Source organism: Anopheles merus, chromosome X (assembly GCF_017562075.2).
Source record: "Anopheles merus strain MAF chromosome X, AmerM5.1, whole genome shotgun sequence".
In the NCBI taxonomy this organism is placed as follows: domain Eukaryota; kingdom Metazoa; phylum Arthropoda; class Insecta; order Diptera; family Culicidae; genus Anopheles; species Anopheles merus.
In genome coordinates, this window is record NC_054081.1 from 23,099,815 (window position 1) to 23,121,884 (window position 22,070).

General features: G+C 38.9%; 1 protein-coding gene across 1 annotated transcript in view; it reads left to right on the forward strand.

Moving 5' to 3' along the window:
* Nucleotides 1-192: 192 nt before the first annotated feature.
* Nucleotides 193-22,070, forward strand: part of LOC121589013 (segmentation protein Runt-like) — a 28,656-nt gene continuing 6,778 nt past the window's right edge. Inside the window, exons 1-2 of the mRNA XM_041907568.1 lie at nucleotides 193-1,200; nucleotides 2,346-2,528. Coding sequence (XP_041763502.1) covers nucleotides 732-1,200; nucleotides 2,346-2,528 — 652 coding nt within the window. The 5' untranslated portion in view covers nucleotides 193-731. The remainder of the gene's footprint in view (nucleotides 1,201-2,345; nucleotides 2,529-22,070) is intronic.

Consider the following 22,070-nt stretch of genomic DNA (forward strand, 5'->3'; position numbering starts at 1 on the left):
GAGAAAAAGAGAGACAGAGAAAGAAAAAAAGAGATAGAGAGAAAGAGAGAGAGAGAGAGAGAGAGAGAGAGAGAGAGAGAGAGAGAGAGAGAGAGAGAGAGAGAGTCTAAGTGTTACATTGTGTTTATAGATGTAGATATGGGTCATCATGTGGTTCTCATTTACTCCTTCCTTGAAGTATTTTGCGTTTTTTTCCTAACAGTTTTTCCTGTTTGTTTTTTTTTTTCAATTTATTTCAGTCATTCAAACTACAATCCGTTTTCAACATAAGCTAATCGCACTCTCACAACATTACTTTAACCAATTTTTACCGATATCAAGAAGCCAGAGACTTTGCCACATTTCGTCTCAGTGTGTATTTATTTACCAGGTGAAGTGCACATGTGTGGTGTTTTTCCAGCTTCCTGAAAAAATATTGTGATTTGTTTACTTCTGTGCTTTTTCCTTGACATAACATGTGAGGTTGCAGCGGTTATTGCTCTTCAAGCCATTCAGAATAGTTTCCTGGAAAATACTTAAATACGAGTACAAAGTTCAACCTTTCATCATTATTTACGTGTGTTTAACAATCAACTGTAACTGATCATAAACAACTATCAAACTAATTATTGAATGCCTCGGTAGAAAGAGGTGTTTTCTCGAGTAAACACAAAATTAAAATCAACAGTAACGGTAAAAGCAGCAATATCATTGTACAATCACGTTCTCCAGTATAACATCAGCATCGTCCAATGCATCTACCGGCGGCTACTAGCAGCGACTGCCAAAGCCCATCGATGCCAACCACAATCAATGACATGTTTGCTAATCTGCATGAGATGCTTCAGGAGTATCACGGCGAGCTTGTGCAAACGGGATCACCCGCAGTTCTCTGCTCAGCGTTGCCAACGCACTGGCGTTCCAACAAGAGCTTACCATGTGCGTTTAAAGTGATAGCACTAGATGATATCCAAGATGGCACGCTCGTGACTATAAAAGCCGGCAATGATGAGAACTTCCACGCTGAGCTCCGTAACGCGACTGCGGTTATGAAGAATCAGGTGGCAAAATTCAACGATCTTCGATTCGTCGGGCGATCTGGGCGCGGAAAGTCGTTCTCGATCACCATCACAATTAGCTCGTACCCGTGCCAGATTGCTACCTATACAAAAGCGATTAAGGTGACGGTAGATGGACCACGCGAGCCTCGATCCAAGCAAAGTAAGAATTATTTTACTCTTCATGTAATGTTCTTTTGTGCCAGTGAAATCAAAGCTTGAGTTGTTTTAGTTTTAGTTACTTTGAAGACATTGCAGAAGTCCCGCCACGATAGGCAGCAACATTGCCGCCACGTAGTAATGCACAGCTGTGTTCCACTTGATTTTATTTAGACAGTTATGTACAAACAATTTGCATTAAAAAATAGGTCTGTTTGAAATGAGCTACGGAACTTTTTTTTGTTCAGGAGGAACGATCCAAAGAGGCTGTATTGCTGGGTTCCTAAGTTACCATTCTTGATGAAATACTTATGCTGAAACTGAAAAAAAATCAAACATATCTGAATCATTCTGATAGCGAATGTTACAAATCAGCGTTGATTATTAAATGTAACAAAAAGGCGTTTTCAAAATTTGCAGACTAAAATAATCTATAATCTAATCTATTCTAAGGCAAGTTTGACGTGTTTTTTTATACGGAGTGTTTACATGATTTCAACTGGTAAATGTAAATTCCTTACGAAAATGACTTGAATCAAAGAAACCTATGTATTGGTGCTACATTAAAACTGTTAGCAACGAGATTTTGTCAATTAAATAATCTTTGACGAGATGGTGAGAATAGCAATCAAACCGTTGTTAAAGAAACCAGCGCGTCTTTCAAATAGCCCATGTGACTCCAAACTATTCAGTTAGCGGGCTGCTTCGCAAATAACGTCGTTTAGAGACAATTTGACATTAGCTATAGCTTACGGTTGAACGTTTAACTTATTATTTGATATTTGATTTGATAATATTTGATTCGATATTTAATATTTTAATACATAATAAGAAATACAATCTTTGATGAAAACAGTCAACATTATTAACTAAGTATTTTGACCTTTAAAAAGTCATCGCAGTCTGTATGATAGACTCTTATTTGACCAGTTTTCGGGTCCAAGGGTCATATTTGGGAGACCCCTGAAAAAGAGCACCATGTCGTTTCCGGTAGATAATAAAAACAATTAAATTTCGAATATAAAACATCAGACAAAAATCAGACAAACAGTGGGTTTGCGGTTTACAACTACAGTATTTTATGTAAACGTATTTTCTCGAACTTATTATTGCATTAAAATAAAATCTCTTCTTGTTTGTTTTGGACAGATTTCGCCTACGGTCACCCAGGGCCATTCAATCCTTTCATTCTGAATGCGGGCTGGCTTGATGCGGCTTACATGAACTACGCATGGTCCGACTACTTTCGTCAACACCAACAGCAGCAAGTGATGCAGGTGCCACCATCATCAGCGGGTCCTCTACCGGCATCTGTTGGATGCCACGACAAAGGTATGCCTCAATCTTTTTTGAGATGACAAGATTAATATCCTTTGAAATAAATTTAGATTTTTGAATGAGATAGGCAACATTTATATCCTTTGAAATGAAAATCTGCTAACTTATAAATATAGGGATTCACACTTTATCTCAAGACCACAGAAGACTTTCCTGAATCGTTCTTAACACTTTATGTACAATTCTGATCGTTGGCATTCTACATTGGCTTTCTGCGGCGAGCACAGTATAAGATAAGAGAGCGGATAGAGCGTTTCGTTGGCTTAGGATCATTCACTCTCTTTCTAATTCTCAGAGACAATGCTGCTTCTGGAATATGCGCTCTCTCTTTCTTCCCACTGCAATATTTTTTGCTGATATGTAGCTGCTGAGAGAATAATTACAGAGCAAGAGAGTGAATAAGCCGTGGATCGAAAACGATTTTCGCAGCGCCCAGAGCGTTGAGCGCCGCGTTACATAAAAGTGTATGGCGGCTTTGCTCAAGACTCAGCTTTGTATCTAACGCTCAGTGATTCTCTTTAGAACAAATGAGAGGGAAAAGAAACGAGAATGACATGCGTTACACCGCTTATCGAATGAAACAAAATAGTGATAACAGAGGCCGGTCTCATGGTACAGTCGTCTACTCGTACGACTTAACGACATGCCCGTCATGGGTTCAAGACCCAAACAGACCGTGCCACCATACGTAGGACTGACTATCCTGCTATGGGGGGAAATCAATAAGTCACTGAAAGCCAACCCCACAAGTGTGTTGGCAGGCCTTAACCGGCATCGGTTGTTGAGCCAAAGAAGAAGAAGTGATAACAGAAGAACGAAAAATTGCATGATAAAAATAATAAAATAATAATTGACCGTTTCCAGAAGACTGATGTACACAAGGGTTTAATCCAGCGGCATTACATAGGAAAGTATGTAATGTGTTTTTTTAAAGTTGTAGTTATGCAGAAATATTCGATCAAATATGTTTTGTAAAATTAATAATCTTCATACAAATAACATAAAGTGATAGAAATAATTTATGTATTAAATCGTTTTGAAAGCCACTACAGTTTGTTCCAGAGTTTCGTGGTACTCGACTTACGCAGATTTGGAGGTTTACGGTTTTCTAAATTGGAAATTTTATTTGTCAAATCATTACACGTTGCTTCAAAACCACTATTGTAAGGGTTTCTAGGAAAAATTGCCGAATCTCAAAATTAAAGCAGTTTTGGCAAAAGATTGAAGCCGTTGAAAACCAGCTAAAATCAACTAAACTACTATGATTGATGAGTGAGGCGGTTGTAAGACGGTATCACTGCTGAAGTGGAAAAAGGAAGTCAAAGATTTCTGAATAAGGAACGAATCAACAAAAATTGATCAACAACTTGTAAGAGAGGTGTGTGGGCTACTGATATTGGCCCGTTTCGGTCACATTACCTCACACGACCGCTTAGTCCGCGTAGTGCTTGATATGTCATTTACCTATCACGAAATCTTTGCACTTGTGGACGGTTTAAAATAATTTTGCGAACTGTGTCGTTGGTCTCCATGCACATAACATGGCCAACCATCCAAACTCTGGTGAGTTTGATACTCGTCCAACTCATCATTGTATCGACTACATTGTCCTTGCACAAAAATATAGCCAAAATATCGCTTTGAGCATTCTCCTCTCCAACAGGATATTGAAATTCCAGGTGTTTTTTTGTGGTCTGCTCAATATCGATATTTTGAAATTTTTTATGCTTAAATTATCGCTTTGAGTTGTGGCGTCGTTACCGCTGCTAAATCAGTAAACGCCGTTTACGCTTCCTGATAAGTATGCTCATGTTTCTCAGATACTTTTTCACTGTTTTGGGTGGTTACATCGACCTCGCAGCCAAGCGAACGCAGTGATGTAGACACTTCTCTATAGTTTTTCCTCTTCAGCTTCCTGTGGAACTTCTTGTCGTTAAGGGTCGGCCGCCATTATATGCTTTCTTTCGATGCTCTGATTGTTGTCTAATAGTGCAATGATGTTGTAGATGCCGGAACGAGCTTCTACCGTATTCGATGCATAGGGGTGCCATTCTTCAATCGCTCCTGCCTCTCAACGAGGTTGCTTCACTTTTTGGTCATCCTGGTTGAAGTTAGACTGACAGCGCTTTCACATTTTGGCGAGTGGAGTTAATCCATTAAAAATTGACTATTTTTGTCCATGTTTCTTCAAAGAAAACTTTAGGAAAAAGGAAGTTTGTTCGCTCTAGTCTATGACATCGTGGGCCACCGTGAAATCGATGTTGGCGCGTTCGGCACTTCTGGAGGATCTGCCGAAGAGTAAAAATTTTATCGGTGGTGGGTTTGCCACTCACAAACCCAACTTTGTAGCTGCTAATGATTTTTGTGGCAAAGCGTGCATCTGCAGAACTGAATCTGGGACAGGATCTTGTAGGCGGCATGGAGGACTGTGATGGCTCGAAAATTCGAGGATTCCACCATCCTCTTTTGGTTGGTGAATGACATCCAGCTTTCACTCCTTCGGTAGTTCTTTATGCTCCCAGATTCTCACGATAGCATTTCGTGCTAATCATACACTTCGATGGAAATTCTCTCCAACCCCAACATGAAGAGCTCGGCCGCCTGCTCATCGCTAGCAACATTTTGCAACGTTAGTAAAAGGCACTTTCTTTTACTCGGTAATTTATAAAAACAATCAAACTAACAAATGATCTTTAAGCAGTCTTCGTTTTTACTTTAATTTAGACGCTGAACTACTCAACTACTTTAAACGAATGCTGAAGGCTGCACGGATGATTTCAAGACTGGAAAGCCAAAGTATTGTTTTCAAAATCATAACACTATTTTTCAATATTGCTAAACTCAATTTCAACCCGTCAGCTTAGTGGGCTGTCGCCACTATGGAATAAAAAGAAATGTAATACATCAAAATATTCAATTTGCTGCAAGCAAATGCAAGCAAATGATTGATGATTTGCTTTTTCAATGTTAAACATTTGTATGTTAGCGTGCGACTCCGATGGCCATGTTTTACGCATGGAAACGATCGACCCGTCTTTTTGGGACTTCCACAAGAACAGAGGAGGCGTGGTAGGCCCAAACTGAGGTGGTAAGATGGCGTGGAGGCGTCCGTCATTAAGGCCGAGATAACAGACTGGCAGACGAAGGCGCGAGACTTTGAGCGGTTTCGGACCCAGGTCAAGACCGCCACTCCATCATGCGCTTCATAGCAGTGGCGGATCTAGGGTCCTGAGCAGTTAAAGGATTGTGTGAGTTGGCCGAGGGAGAGGGGGTGTTTATCGTAGAATTGCTTTGCTGATCAGGCAACTAACAGGTTTTAGGGAACTAACTAACAGGAGGGAGGGAGTTATGTTGCTCAGTATTCCTTGTTCATGGGGCCCGCACCGTGCACGGGGGCTCTCAATAAGGCTACTGTTCCCATTGCTACATCGATGAAGCTCCCCGTGTTCGCTCAACTTCTTATCGTTAAATCCGCAACTGCTACAAAGTCATTGCATTATGCTCACAACATTTTCGTAGCATTGACTTTGATACAAAAGTTTATCAAACCATGTAGTGTGCGAGTTAAAATTACTCAAGGTAAGGTAATATCATTCTGGACCATAACACTGATAAATATAATTTAAACACAACAAAGCTCGCATCCCGGATATGCGGAAAAATGTATGCGAAAATTAACGGCAGTAATGCTCTCATGAAAATTTAGGACAGAAAATTTACATATTCTAAATAACTTTTGTTCATTACAGGGTTTCGAATCATATAAGGGAATAGTTCAATCACTTAGGGGAATGTTGCAAATCGGTAGGGGAATATTGCATGCAAGCTGTGGATGTTTGCAATCACTTAGGGGAGTTTTGCAATCGATTAGGGGAATGTTGCAAGCGTACTGTGGAGCTGTCATCAGACTGTGGGTGCCGTCACGGCGTGGAAGAGTTTTATGGCAGCAGGCCGGGTTATTACATCCTGTGTTGGCTAGTCGCTCTGCTATTTTGTTTCCCTGAATAGCTGTGTCGCCAGGAATCCAGCAGAATGTGAATTGGGTTGGTTGGCCTTGAGTGTCGCCAAATTAAGCGAAATTGATGCCTGAGCTTTAAAAAATCATCAAAAAAGACTTATAAAAATGATACGAAACGTTCAATATGATGTGCATGAATATTCAATATGTTTTTACAGTACAGTAGAACCCCTCATCACGAGATTGTTCCGTTTAAAAAATCACTCGTTATGCGGGAGGCTCTTTTTCATACAATTTGTAGAAAAAGTGAAATAATTAGTTTCATGTCAAATCATGTGCAGGTATATAAGGCTTAGATAATTTATAAATTCTGTACTTTGTACTGGGTGTATCTTTTTTACCATTAATCCATTTGAAACCTTTGTTTGAATGAAACATTGGTTTTGTTGGAATGTAACTTAAAATAAAAATTAAATAAAAAATCATTGTTATTGTAAAAAATTCCCGAACTTTAATGTTGATACCGCCTATCACCCGGCGCCCAGCTGCTTTAGTGATTGATCTGGCCAGTAAGGTCAACCAACTCTAGATTTGTATGATGTTTTTAGTAACTGCTCCCTTTTTCTCTAATTATTGTTTAATTATTGCCCAATATCGCTCTACTGAGCGAAACTAGCGGAAATTTGTTGGATTTAGGTTTTCTCGTATGAATTTCAAACCATTATCGTTGTTTCATTATAGCACGTCCTTGCTGTAATGGCAGATTGCTATATCAAGCCAAAACATGACCATTATGAGACCTCATGAATTGCAAAATTCGTTTCTTAAAGTACTCTTTCTTATACAAATCCTAATTTATGTGCTTATTTGCCACAAACACAGTGGTGGTTTTGCCACATGAGCAGATTCCTTGCCTAATCATTTTGTAAGGAAATTTATCAGCGAAAACAAATTTAAACCTCTTGGGGACGTTGCTGCGAGCATTTGGCCTTATAAAATTTTACCTCCGGAATTTGTTTGAAATCGACTTTCACGTAGGTTTCATCATCCATCAAAATGCAACCAAGCGGATTGGTCAGCATCTGATCGTACAGCTTCCGACCAGTTTCTGGGCATTGTTTGTTCTTTCAAGTTTCGATTTAGATGTTTATAGACACAAAAACACTTAATATTTTCTCGGAGTCGGATTTGCCGTACAGTAGAGCGGTTGGCGTTAAGATTTTTGGCCAAATCATAGTCCAAGATGTTTGAGTTAGACTGAATTTTCCGAACGACTTTCAATCACATTGCATGATTCACAGTTCCACTCCGTCGCCTAGTTTGCACCTTAAGATAGTCGTCTGTGTCTTCTTGTACTTTTAAATCATTCGTGCAACAGTCAACTTGGATAAACTTAACCGTTTTGCCAGCTCCCGAGATGAAGCTAATGGCTTAAGCAGATAGTTGTGCATAATCAGATTTCGCTTCTCCTCTTGAATGTCCCTTATCTTGAAGCAAGAAAAAAAACAAATTCCATGATAATTTGATAAAGTGTGTTTTTTGTTGTCGGCAACACGATTCACAAGATTCCATTTTTGTCCATAGGAGGCACAACTACAATGTAAACAAAGTGCCCCATTTCAAAATGAACCAAGCTTTAGGGCAGCGATGTCAAACTCATTTGACCCCGCGGGCCAAAATGCCACTGAAAATAGCAGCATGGACAGCAGCCTAGTTTTCACATGATACTATATGATACAAAATCAAATCGTTAGTCGCTCTTTTCATTTTGGGACGAGAGTTACATTACAAAAGTTAAAACTTTGGTGTAAAAAAAGTTAAAAATATAGCTGTAGGGCCCTTCACGATTCTAGTCAGTTTTTTGTATAAGTTTGACAGTTGGATGCTGAAATCATGTAAACATTCCATACAAAACCACACATACAGGGTTTCACACTTTATCTCAAGACCACGGGACCCCTTCCCAAATCTGTCTTAGCCAAAGCCAAGACTGCGGTATGATGCTTGAAAACGTTGATGATACCTGAATTCATCGGATGCAATGCTGAATCTGCGGCACATTTCTCGAACACACTGGTCGCGCCGAGGACATGCGGTCGAATATTTTTTTACACGGATAACCTTTGTGTACATCAGTGTACTGAAAACAGTCAATTATTTGTTCGTGTTTTTACCATAAAAGATTATTTAAACAGTTCAAACTACTTTCTTAACACTTGTAAATATTTGAATTAAACAACTATGCATTCACTCATTTTATTAAATTGTCTTTTTTGCTAAAAAAACGAAAAGGATAATTGAGTATTTCTAATAGACTGATATACACAAAGGTTATCCGTGAAAAAAAATATTCGACCGCATGTCCTCGGCGCGGACCAGTGTGTTTCGAGAAATGTGCCGCAGATTCAGCATTGCATCCGATGAATTCAGGTATCATCAACGTTTTCAGGTATCATCAACGTTTTCAGGTATCATCAACGTTTTCAAACATCATACCGCAGTCTTGGCTTTGGCTAAGACAGATTCGGGAAGGGGTCCCGCGGGCTTGAGATAAAGTGTGAAACCCTGATAAAGTGTAAAACTAGCCTGCAATTTTCAGTCTAGATTATTCTAGCTTCAAAGCTACCCGTCAAACATTGCGAGGGTTGCAAGCAGTATCGTCTGCTCGAAATCTTAAGGTATTTTAAATAATTATATTTTTTATCCATAAATTATGCCTATTGTGGTGTTATTCGTCGAAACGATCACATTCTCAATTTTATTTGATTTTTTCAAAATAAAATGTCTAAATTCAGCTCTTTAGCATGCTACAAATTACAGGTATAATCCGAAGATTGCAGGTTCGTGTCCTGTCATGGTCGCCATGTAATGTTCGGTACGTACGCGACAGGGTAGATCAACGGTGTTGTAGTTTTAAACATCACTCACTAGGTACATTGAATTAGCACAAAGCAGAGTTTCGGATGATCACTGGGAGCCATCGGGGCTCCAGGTAACGAGTGGACACAATGCATTAATTTAACACATTTGTGTTGTTTGTGCGAATTAAGATAAGACTTAAACGGCTCCACTGAACCGTGTCACTGTGCGTACTGAGCGGTACTCGCTTTTATCTTACATCTTTATTTATACGAGTTACGAGTATAGTTAGATTTGGTTTTACTTTCGCTTTCTGTTTTGTGTCAATTATGCTGAAGATCAGAGTTTGAGTTTTTATATGGTTTCGCTTATTCTGTAAGGTCAGTTCTGGATTTTTGTGCTTATGCGGTGTTTTGTTTCTACGCTTGCGGGTAACGGTTCTATTTGTACACACGATAGTACGGTGTCTCCTATTTCATTGTATATGACTTGATGGTTGCTATTATGCAATGTTATGGTTTTACGCTTCAACTGCGTTGTAACGGGTTTTGTGCTTAGTAATGTTTTTTCTTCCTTGAAAGTTAGTGTGTGGCTTGCATGTTTTGTAAGTGTTTTGGGATAAGAGTTTTTCTGCTGATTTACATTTCCTGACTTAAGGGTTGTTATTGTGTGTTGTATGTTGACAATTTTTGTTACTTGAGTGTAATGAGAATTATGTGAACTGAGTATAGCATATGTATGCTACCCACTGTTATACCTGCTCTCGGCGTGCTATAATTATAACTGCTAAAGCTAGGGACGAAAAAACTGCCTTGGATCGCAAGCTCTTTAATGCGAGGGCTCTGGGGCTGTGAACTTGTATGGCGTGCGTTTACATGTTTACATTTACCCCAAGGTGCATTAAAGAGATCACGTGGTGAAACATAGAATCAAAGTGTATGTAATCCAGGTGGTATCATAGCATGTTTTTTATAACCAAATTTGAGTATCACTTTTTGACAGGACGGGTGAAAACTTTTGTTCAAACAAGCTTTGTGGACGCTTGACAAACACACAAAACAATCTCAAAATCTTCATTCAGAAACAGAAGCGATAAAAATCAGCCTTCCAAATTCATACAACTTGGAATAAGCCCACCTGTATATTATACGCACTTGGATAGCTGCTCGAAAACCGCTATACAATGCAAACAGCTGGCAGGCCGAAATTTCAGTCTACCCCGCACAACAAAATCGAGCAATTTTTGAGCTCAGGTTCTAGCTCGCTTTTCGTCGAAACCGATCGAGAAAGCGAGCAGAAACGTCCGATGAACCGATCGAAGCTCTTCATCGATTGAACCATTTACAGTCGTTCGAGAGAGCGCGCTGTATGTGTTTGTCTCTTTCTGATAAAAAAGCTCCGGTACACGACCGTGATGGCGCAAAAATGATAGTGGCCGAAAAATAGTTCACACCCACGGTCTCATTCTCCCCTCCTTCCCCTTACACCTCGCTTTATCGTTATTGGTTCTTGTTCTCTAGCTACATTGATCGAGCGACTGACAAGTTTTCGATCGCTTTACGCAGCGGGAAGAACTTAAAACAGAAAGGGCCCCTGTAGCAGATTATTTTGAACTGGTATAGTCCTCTGACGGACAAGCTGCACGTAGCAGACGACATAGGACAATGCCATAAAACGTAGGACCGCAAACAAGAGATTCGCGTCGGGCCGGGCCGTGTCGGATCACAGCGGGCCGATTTTGTATGAGATTTGACAGTTGGCGTTAACAGGTTTATGGCATCGTCCGATGTCATCCGGTACGTGTAGCTTGGCCGTGATATTTCCAACATTTGCATTGTTTTATGGCAACTAACGAGTTTCAGCAACGTTTTGCAGAAATTAGATGTTCTATCTTTGATACTCCATCTTTAGGTATGGGTTTGACCTTTGCCTAAACAATATGCCAAAAAAGTATGAAAGCTTGCGTTTTTAACTCCTGTTGAGTAAATGATTTTGTTAATTTATACAAGTTTTTTTTATAATAGAAATTACTTAATCGGTCGCCAAGTGCCTCGTTTGATGGCTTAACACCAAACGTCGTACAATTTTACTCTGGCTATGCTATTATATGCGGCTTTCAATTCAATGATGGGATGGTATGTGTCGTGTCCGTATTCAGCCATCTTCTCTAAGATCTTCTGGAAGAAGTTCTGATCAGTGGTTGATTTTCCGTTTCGGAATGCCCTTTGAATGTTTCTGACTATCTCTTCGACAGGCAGGACAAGACGATTCTGAAGGATTTGGGAGAATATTTTATAGGAGGTATTCAACATCGTAATACCTGTGTAGTTGTTGCAATCCAACCTGTCTCCCTTCTTGTATATGGGGGAGATGATGCCGAGATTCCAATCACAAGGTATCGATTCGCTCTCCCACACATCAGTAACAATTTGATGAATCTCGTTTTCTAGTCGTGCACCTCCATTCTTGACCAGTTCAGCTACAATTCCGTCGGTTCCGGGTGCCTTGTTATTTTTCAGCCGACGGATAGCCTTTCGTGTTTCTTCTATGCTAGGTGGCAGTAGCATGACATTATCTGCTAGTGGCGCTTCTAGCTATTCGTTAAACTGGTCGTTGAGTAATTCATCAAAGTACTGAGCCCACCGCGAGAGGACCTCTGGCTGGTTACTAACCAGATATCCATCCTGGTTGCGACAGCAGGATACTTTAGGTAAACCGTTATTTCGGTGACCTGCTATTGCTTGGTAAAACTTTCGTGTCGGTCCGTTCGCCTCTATGGTTTGCTCGAGTTCCCTCAAGTTTTGCTCTTCCCATGCGTGTTTCTTGGAGCGGTGACACGTTTCCCTTCGCGTCTGAACCGTGAGCATTCCTCTGCGCATGCCCGCATTCTACGGCGTTGTTGTATTGCTCGGTATGCAGTATTGTTAGGTTCGTTCACTTGTCTGTATTCATCGTCGAACCAGCCAGATTTGGTGTTGCCACGACGTGGTGGGAGTATATTTCTTGCACAGATTATTATTTTTATGAATATGGGGGCCTTCACGATTCTAGTTAGTTTTTTGTATGGAGTTTGACAGTTGGAGGCTGATATCATGTAAACACTCCAAACAAAACCACACAAAAAAACTATCCTGCAATTTTCAGTCTAGATTATTCTAGCCACAAAGCTAGAATTAGATTCGCGTGCCTGCTCGAAAACACGGTGTTGTTTACATTTATCGCAAGGTGCATCATAGAGATCACGTGGTGGAATCTGGAATCAAAGTGTATGTAGTCTAGGTGGTCTCATAGCATTTTTTCATAACCAATTTTGAACATCACTTTTTGGCAGAACGAGTGAATACTTTTGCTCCAACGAGATTTCTGGAGGCTTAACGAATACTCAAAACACTCTCAAAATCTTCATTCAGAAGCAGAAGCGATAAAAATCAGCCTTCTTAATTCATACACCTTGGGATAAGCCCACCTGTATATTATACTCAATTAGATAGCTGCTCGAAAACTGCTATACAATGCAAACAGCTGACAGGCTGAAATTTCAGCCTACGAATTTCAAACGGAAAGGGCCCCACTCCGGACTCTTGAAATATGTAGAGATTTTCAACTTCCCAGGTGTAAAAGGAGACAAAATTACTGAAGATAATAACGGAAGGCTGAAGTTGTTTCTTGCTCGAATGTTCAACTCGATCTGAGTCCATCTTTATTGTTCTTCTTCATTGCACTTCGACAACTGTCAGTGTGACAGCAGAATCAAGGTTCTTAATGGTTGACGCATGATTCTGAGACGTATACAAAACTAAGGTAACATTTACATAGTTTACACAGGTTTCTTTATGAATTGTCATATCATGCATCAACATTGAACCTTGTCGGATTTTTCCTCCATTCTCTGTATGCATATGCATAAAATAAAAAAAAAATAAATAAAATCAAAATAAAATCTATATATATAAAAATCTCGTGTCACGGTGTTTGTTGCGAGCAAGCTCCGAAACGGCTGGATCATTTTCAACGAAACTTTGGTTAATTGGTTAATGCTATGAGACCACCTGGACTACATACACTTTGATTCCAGATTCCACCACCTGATCTCTTAAATGCACCTTGGGATAAATATAAACAACTCCGTGTTTGCGAGCAGGTACTCGAATCTAATTCTAGCTTTTAGGCTAAAATTTTCTAGACTGAAAATCGCAGGCTAGTTTTTTGTGTGGTTTTGAATGGATTGTTTACATGATTTTAGCCTCCAACTGTCAAACTCCATACAAAAAACTAACTAGAATCGTGAAGGCCCCCATTGACTGACATGTACTATGGAAGCAGAAATGCTTCTACAAATTATTTTGAGCTCAAGCGGTTGCGGGCCAAACCCGCAGGCCATCAGTTTGACATTTCTGCTAGAGGGTTTGTATGCACCAAAAAAAGGAAATATACATGCATACAAGATACCATACAATATACAGGATACCACCATACCGAGTTGCAACAGTAATGCATTGATCAATTCTTATTAATTCGAAATTCTCGACTTAACGAGCATGAAGATCAAGAATTCATGCAAGACACACTCATAAATATCACATGTACAAAACACGCACATGTACACACAGTCGAAGTGAATGTGAAGGTGAAATTGCTTGGTGAAACGTTGATAAATTTGGTTTAAATTATAATCTGGCAAATTCAATCGCTCTGTCGGCTATAAATTAAAGCTCAAATCGAAACAAACAATACAGGAATTCAAACAAGACCCGTTAGGACTGTGTCCATACGTAGATGATACGTAGACTGATAGTTATGCGTGCTATATGTGGTAAATGCTGGCCTAGATCGTCAGGTTGTCGCGCCAAAGAAGAACAAGAGTAGTAACTTTTTTCCTCAATTTTTCGAGAAAATTATCGTAGATATACGAAATACGTAGAGCTATCAATGGAAAATGATATAAGAATGTTTGTCAATACTTGTTGTTCCTGGTACGTAGTTTAAAGAACATAAATGGAATATTACTTGCAAAATTGCACAAATACGAAAAAAAAACAACTATTTTTGATTCTATTTGTGATTAGCGAGGTCACTAACCCAAGCATAAATTGATTGCACTGATATTCAATTCGTAGGATCACCTACACAACAATAAAAAAGCAAATAAACAAATAAACAACGGTACAATTAGTAATACAGCTGGAATACTGCTAAATTTATTAGTTTTTCCATACTGATAGAGCATCAATGACACTCTCCTCAACTTATTCTAATGATACCAACACATTTCACGAATGAGCATAGATCCATGACCGCTTGAATGCTGAGCGTAATACCAAAAATACTGTAGTTATCGTTTAAACTCGTTTCCATTTCATTTCTGTTTGCATCATTCAAATTTATATTAATGAAATTTAGCTATATAATATTATAATATTGTTATGATATTATAATATAGCTCATATGTAATATTATTTTTTTTAAATCATAATTTAAAATGAATAACATGTTAAATACTACTCGTACGACTTAACAATATGCCCATTAGCCCTTTTTCTCATAAAATTTTCATAAGATGATTGGTTTTCGTTTGCTCTTCCACTGTATTTTCGGGATTATTTTCCATTACAAATTTTGTTCGGGTTTTTCCCTCCATTTTTTCCAACAAAGGCAATTCTAAACACTACGAAAGCCAAAACATTAAAATGGGCTAAATTGTTCAAATAATAAGAAAAGATAAAGAATTCGAACCCTTCATTAATTCACAAGAGTATCGATTGTACAAACATTTTCAAATCAATTAAAACTTGTACAATACTGCTACTACTACGTCCACTGTAAATTTAAATACAGCAGTTTGATTATTCCAAAAGAATTTTTTGTTTGCTTCCCGATATCGTTGTGAATCTCTCCCATGAGCTCCCATGAGCGTCTAAAGTGTACAGGGTGTTCGGGATAATTTTGACAGTCACCTACGGAGAAAGAATTTTTTTTTTATGACAAAGTTTATCATCGGAGATTTTTTGTTTATTTTATAAATAGTAGCTTATCATGTATTTTGTTCATTTTATTCAAAATATCCGCCCTCGGCTTCTATTACGGAATCCACCCGTCTCCGGAACCGGAAACAAGCCCTGGCGACAGTTTCGCGGGGTAGGGCCGCGAAAATGGACCTGATTTTCGCCATCAGCTCTGCCTTGGTGTTGCTGGCGGTTTTGTTGGTGTCCCGGTCCACCGCGCCCCACACGAAATAATCCATTGGATTAAGATTCGGGGAGCTAGGAGGCCACACATTCGGCGCGGTGAAGTCGTATAAATTGGCAGCCAACCACTTTATCGTTTTGGAGGCTGTATGGCACGGAGCAGAATCCTGTTGGAACACGTGCGGTCTGCTGTTGACCACTCTCGTGATGCAACTCTTCACGACGGTGTCCAGCATGGAAATGTATCCGTCCGCGTTCAGCCTCAGCCAACGGCCGAATTCCGATCCCCGGATTTTCCATCACGCGCGCCTGGAAGCCAGCCAGGAAATCGTCGATCCGCACGCAATCCCGCCGCTGAGAATGTGGTTTTCGTGCTGCCATCGCTTCGTCATCGTCGCTGTTTTCTCCCAGTTCACTCAGGATCACCTTCACCGTGTTCAGCGAACACTGCACGCACTGCATGATGTCGCGGTTGTCGCGTCCGGCGCGGATCATCATGATGCATGTGATCCGCTTCCACAATGTACTCTTTTTTGGCATTTTTTTATCGCGGGTTGTTTTCGCTGCTTGTTCCGTACACTTTTAGCTGTCGAATGACGTATTGCTTGTTTTCCTATGCCAACTCGATCACGAGTTATAAACAAAAATGTAACTGTCAAAATTATCCCGAACGCCCTGTATATAATATTTTTTCTTCTTTGGCACAACAACCGTTGTCGGTCAAATCCTGCCTGTGTCACTAGTGGGCTTCAGTGACTTATTTATTACCACACCATGATAGTCAGACCCACGTACGGGGGCACGGTCCGTTCGGGGCTTGAATCCATGACGAGCATGTCGTTAAGTCGTACGAGTTGACGACTGTACCACCAGAGCGGTAAGATTCACTAGTGAAACAAAAATAATGGCAACTCCTCTTCCCCTAAATAATGCTGCAACAACATGGAAGGAAAAAGTAAAATATCATGGAGTGAATCTAGACAAAAGAATGACTTTCAAACCACTCATAGACAATACGGTGATAACATGTGAACAAGTATTTACAAGCTTATACTGTTTTTCGAACAGAAAATCTATGATGAACTGTAATAACAAACTTTTGCTGTATATCGCTTGTATGCAACCCATCATTAATTAATCATAAATTTGGATTTATTATGTTAATACGCATCAGAAGAAATTAAAAATAATTCAAAATATTTTGTATTTTATATTCAACTCACTCTCTTGGTACAGAACAGCATCAGTTCATATAGTAACATAAGAACTATACAACAATTCATAACTACATTAATCATAATTTATCTCTTAGTCTAGCAGCAACTAATCGCGATATCCCGAACAGATCATCTACATAGACAAGAATAAGTAGAGGGCATGTAATTCAGATAAACATTATTCGTCCTTGAGGAACGCCTGTCTTTGGAGTGTACATTTCTAATTCGATGTTTTTCATGTATGTTGTGTTTTTTTTCTGTTAGATATAAAACTGTAGATAATGTGAACTAAGTAATTGTAGAATTTGAACATTATCAATTTTATGTAATAGCTTAATATCAAATGGTGTCGTAAGCTTTTTTCTGAATCTAATAAAACAAACCTGGTTGATTTGTTCAAATTCCTGTTGAGAATCATATCAGCTTTTAGTCTATAAAATTGATGTGCAGTTGATAGGCCTGGCTGTAATCTATATTGAGATTTAGGTGAAATATTATTAATTTCAGTGTAATGGTGCTGTTTATTTGCGAAAAGCGTTTCAAAATGTTGTCTATTTCAACTTTACATGCTCATGGGTTTGTCTTTGCTAGGGAGAACATATCTGTTCCTGCTTTTACAATAATAAGATTTTTTATAGTTTTGTGGAACAAAAACATTTTTCAGGCAGCTGTTCAACACAAGATTTAATAGAACTATAGATGTTTTAGGAAAACATACCTAGCTCTGTCATTAATGTTACCCAGTCTTGTAGATTGTTCAAGTTTCAATGTTTATAACTATTTTTGAAATGTCTGATGCTTTGTTTACAACTCTTGCTAGAAGGCTGCTGTTGATTGATAAAGTATAAAATTGGAATCTGTGACATTGATTTTTTTAAACTGGACTATTGTTACCGTGGGTTGTTTGGTGAGTTTGTTCAAAGTGAGATTTAATTGCCTTACATTTTTCTGGAGCTGTGAGTAACAAGTGACCGTCGTGTTTTAGAGATTGTATTGCGACCTGACTATTTTAGAGATTTTTTTTTAAGTTTCTATATCTTTTTTCGATTATCAGTGGTATTGAAGGATTGAAGATTTTTCGACCATGACTCATTGCGAAATGTATTTAACTTTCTTTCTATGTCATTTTTAAGATGTTTGTAAATTAAATTGTATGTAGAATTGAGCCTTTGTCTTTGCCAATTCTCCCTATTCTTATTTCTCAATTTGATTACTTTAAGAATATATTCTGCTACGATAATGTTATTTTGACCTGGACCTTTCATTGACACTGCTAATTCGGCTGCTTTGTTGATTTCTACGGTTATTATATTGATTAAATCATTTGCGTGTGGTTTTCCACGTGACTGTTGTTAGTATGTGAAGTGTTGATAGTATTTTCAACTTTATTTATTTGAAGTTGGTGATAATCAAATATTTTGCATTCTATTTTTGGTATTTGTTTGTAAAGTTGTTTGATACTAAAGATTGCGGGGAGATGATCAGATGGGAGTTCTTATGATGTTTGGGGATCTATATAGACGTGTCTGTTGTTTGATAGAATTATATCAAAAGATAAGTGTTTAATGTTGAACAGTCTGTCACAATCTGTGTCGTGCGTTTAGGTCACCACAGATAAAATAGCTCTTGCGTTAGTTGTTAAGCTTTTAATTTTCCTCTTTAACGTTAAAGCAATTTGTGTTACAGGCAAGATGGTATGCTGCGATATCATGGATTGGAGTTGTATTAGAGTAAATTTTAATGTATGTTGCTGCTGTGATATTCAACTTGAACGAAGAAACTAGCTTATACTGTAAACCGCTTTAAACAATAATCACTGTGGTCCCCATGGCACTGGTTAATCCGGTTAATAAGTTCCTTTTTATTGGATATGCTGTTTGCATTACAGTATGAAATTTTAATTGCTTTGGTGTTCATTGCTCCCCATAAGCAATATTTCTGAACTATTTTAAATATAACCTCAATTTTATCTTCTTTACTATGTTAGTACTTGACCGAAGACATCAGAATGTCTCTTTTATTGTTTGTGATTTTTTTTCCATGGTCAAAGAGGTCACTCGAACTTTAAGTCACAATGTTTGAGAGCGTAGTAGCTTGAGCTCGCTGCGTGACAGTGACAGTATTTGTATACATGTGACAGTACTCGTATTTTGTATACAAGGAAGGAAAGGGAAGTTTATATTATTAAACGATACCTGTATTGCTGTGCGTGATTTCTGTCTAGGCGGCGAAGCAACTGTTTTATTAATTCTGTTAGGACACCCAAAAAGATTTGTGATATGATTGCCTCCACAGGTTGTGCGCTGGTATTTTACCATCCGTTGACCCCTTTGCCAACGGGTATTTGGCTGAGAAGTGGTGATCTACACACTTTATGCATGTCGGTGTTCAATAGAAATTTGCAGTGCCTTGTCCAAAAGTTTGACAGCTTTTATACTGCATCATGCTCATTATTGCTGCATCATGCTGATTTATTGCTCGAGAAGAATTGCCAGTTGACAATTTGGTTATCTAGAGCTTAGCCGGTCTCGTAGTACAGTCGTCAACTCGTACGACTTAACAACATGCCCGTCATGGGTTCAGGCCCCAAATGGACCGTGCCGCCATATGTAGGACTGACTATCCTGCTATGGGGGATCAATAAGTCAATGAAAGCCAAACCCACAAGTAGTGTGGTACAGGCAGGCCTTGACCGGCAACGGTTGTTGAGCCAAAAGAAGAAGAAGAGCTTTGAAAGTACAGTCTTTCCCAGAGTTACGCAAATAATGCGTTCCGGAGACATTCGCCTAACTCGGATTTTCGCGTAAGCCGAATAACATGTTTTACAGCCAAAATATACTTGATTAATAAATGATTGTTATTGAATTTGTTTGTATATGTAATTTATTACTTATTTAATGCTATTGGTGTGAAAAAAATTGGTTATCTCTGGCTTTATAGTAATTTATTTTTTTGGAAAAATGTCAGATTAATTTTCATTTGGCAATTGATGGAGATAATTGTACTGATTTGACATAGGAACTGTCATATATAAACTCGAGGACTTAAGAACAGTGTAGGAACGAGGCCAAGTAATGTAGAGCGATTTGACAAGTAGCCAAAATTTCGTTACATCAGATTGACATCTGAAAGCCCTTTTCGATTCAAATTTTAATTATGATTTTAATGATGAAACGGGTTGGTAATCACAAGAAAATTGGTAATCAGTTCATAAATTGTACATGAAGAAATAAATTTGAATCGTAAATAATAAATTGTACATGTATGTCGCTAGTAACAGGAAATGTTTGAGAGTATAATGAATTTTCTAGGGCTTTCTGCTGTCAAATGGCATCCAAGATGGCCAAACCGATTTTTGCTAATATTTGACCTCGTTTCTATACAGTCCTTGGGAAAGACTGTACGCAGCACTTTCATGTCATCTACTTCACTTCACAAAAGGTAAGCAGCTTGCACCTCGAACCTCTTTTTCTGTATGGCCAGCTTTTTAATTGCTATCCTAGTGAGATTTTCTTCGCTTAGTATTAAAAAATCAAAATTTTATCATCCTTGAAGCATAGATATAAACGCCTTTAAATGCTTGACAGTTGGGTCTCCTGATTCTTATTCTCTCATGTGCGTCGAACGGATTTCTTCGTTCGAAGCCGATACTCGCCCCGAAAGTCTCCAAAGCTGGTATAGGCCGGCATGTCCGCATAGGATGTTACGCCAAGTAGAAGAAGAAAGATACCATGTATATATTTTTGTCAAAGGCGTGAAAGGCCTATACATATTTTTACACTAAGATTCAATCATCTCACAACAGACGGTTACTTTTTCACTCGATAGTGAGACGTTCTTGGTTAGCGAGTTTTTGTTAGGTGTGAATAGCTTGAACGATCCTTTATCGTGTATCTTTGGTCGTGTATGTTTTCTTTCATACCCAGCAACGATATAGCCTTTCATCCATGTAAGGGTTGGACGAAAAAGGCAATAAAATGATATAAAACTCACATGTCTGCGATGGCTCCAAACCACGTACGTACATAAAGGGTTTGGGAATAAGACCGAAATAGAGGTAAAAATGAATCGTAATTGAGCAATTTAAGAAATAGCATCACGAAACGAGCCGAATTGTACTTTTCCCATATCGGTAGTTTTTTGGCCGGAAAAGTAAACTGGTCCCGGTCTGGTGGTACAGTCGTCAACTCGTACGACTTAACAACATGCCTGTCATGGGTTCAAGTCCCGAATAGACCGTGCCCCCATACGTAGAACTGACTATCCTGCTATGGTAACAATAAGTCGCTGAAAACCAAGCTCACTTCACTAGTGCGTACAGCCAGGTCGAGATCGACTGCGGTTGTTGTGCCAAAAAAGAAGAAGAAAGTAAACAGGATAGTGCCTTACAATATTAAACCTTCCCAAGTGACATTTGCTCGAAATTGTTTTACCATATCTGCTCGATTAGTACTCGATACGCCTGAAATTGTGGATTTGTGTGTGATCAAGTGTGTTGAAAGCGCCAAGATTTGGTGTGATCGTAAATTAGACGTTGCTCTATCGATGGACGACGCCGTCGAGCTCAGTTTTCATGCATAGCTATGGTTTTTGATGAAAAACAAAACTAATTTTTTGTGACGTTATTCTATAAAAATGGGTATTATTTAAGTATAAAATGGGTACATGACCAACTATAACGATAGAAAACATCATTTTCGAGCGAATCTAGAAGAAAGTAACGAAAAAGCCGCATCACATTTGAATTTAAAGGACTTTTTCTAAATTCCCTTAAACTGGTGCAGTTTAAGGGAAGTTTAAGGCTCCAGTTTAAGGGAATTTGCTCGAATTCCCGATTGTTCGTGCTATAAAATGTCAGTTGGGAAGGGAAGTTTAAGGCTCCAGTTTAAGGCCCGTGGCAGCGCTCATCCGATGCGATTTTATCGGACGAGATTGTTATGGGATTTGACAGATAACGTCGGACGTGCGATTTCGTCGTACGACGGAATCAAAAATTTTTGATTCCGCGGATCGTCGCATCCGATTTTATCTGTCAATGTAATCATGCAGTTTATGTAGGAACAATATCAAATATTTTTTTTATAATGGTTTAACAATTCAAATCATTCGAATTTTCGCAATATGAGCCGAAATAGTGTTTGACAGAAGCGTCCGATAAAATCGCATCGGATGAGCGTTGCCACCGCCCTAAGGGAATTTGCTCGAATTCCCGATTATTCGTGCTATAAAATGTCAGTTGGGTTGTCTTTGCAGTTTTGAATAAGTATTAGTGTTGGAACATTTGTAAGGTTCCAACATCTGTCAGACTAGGCGATGT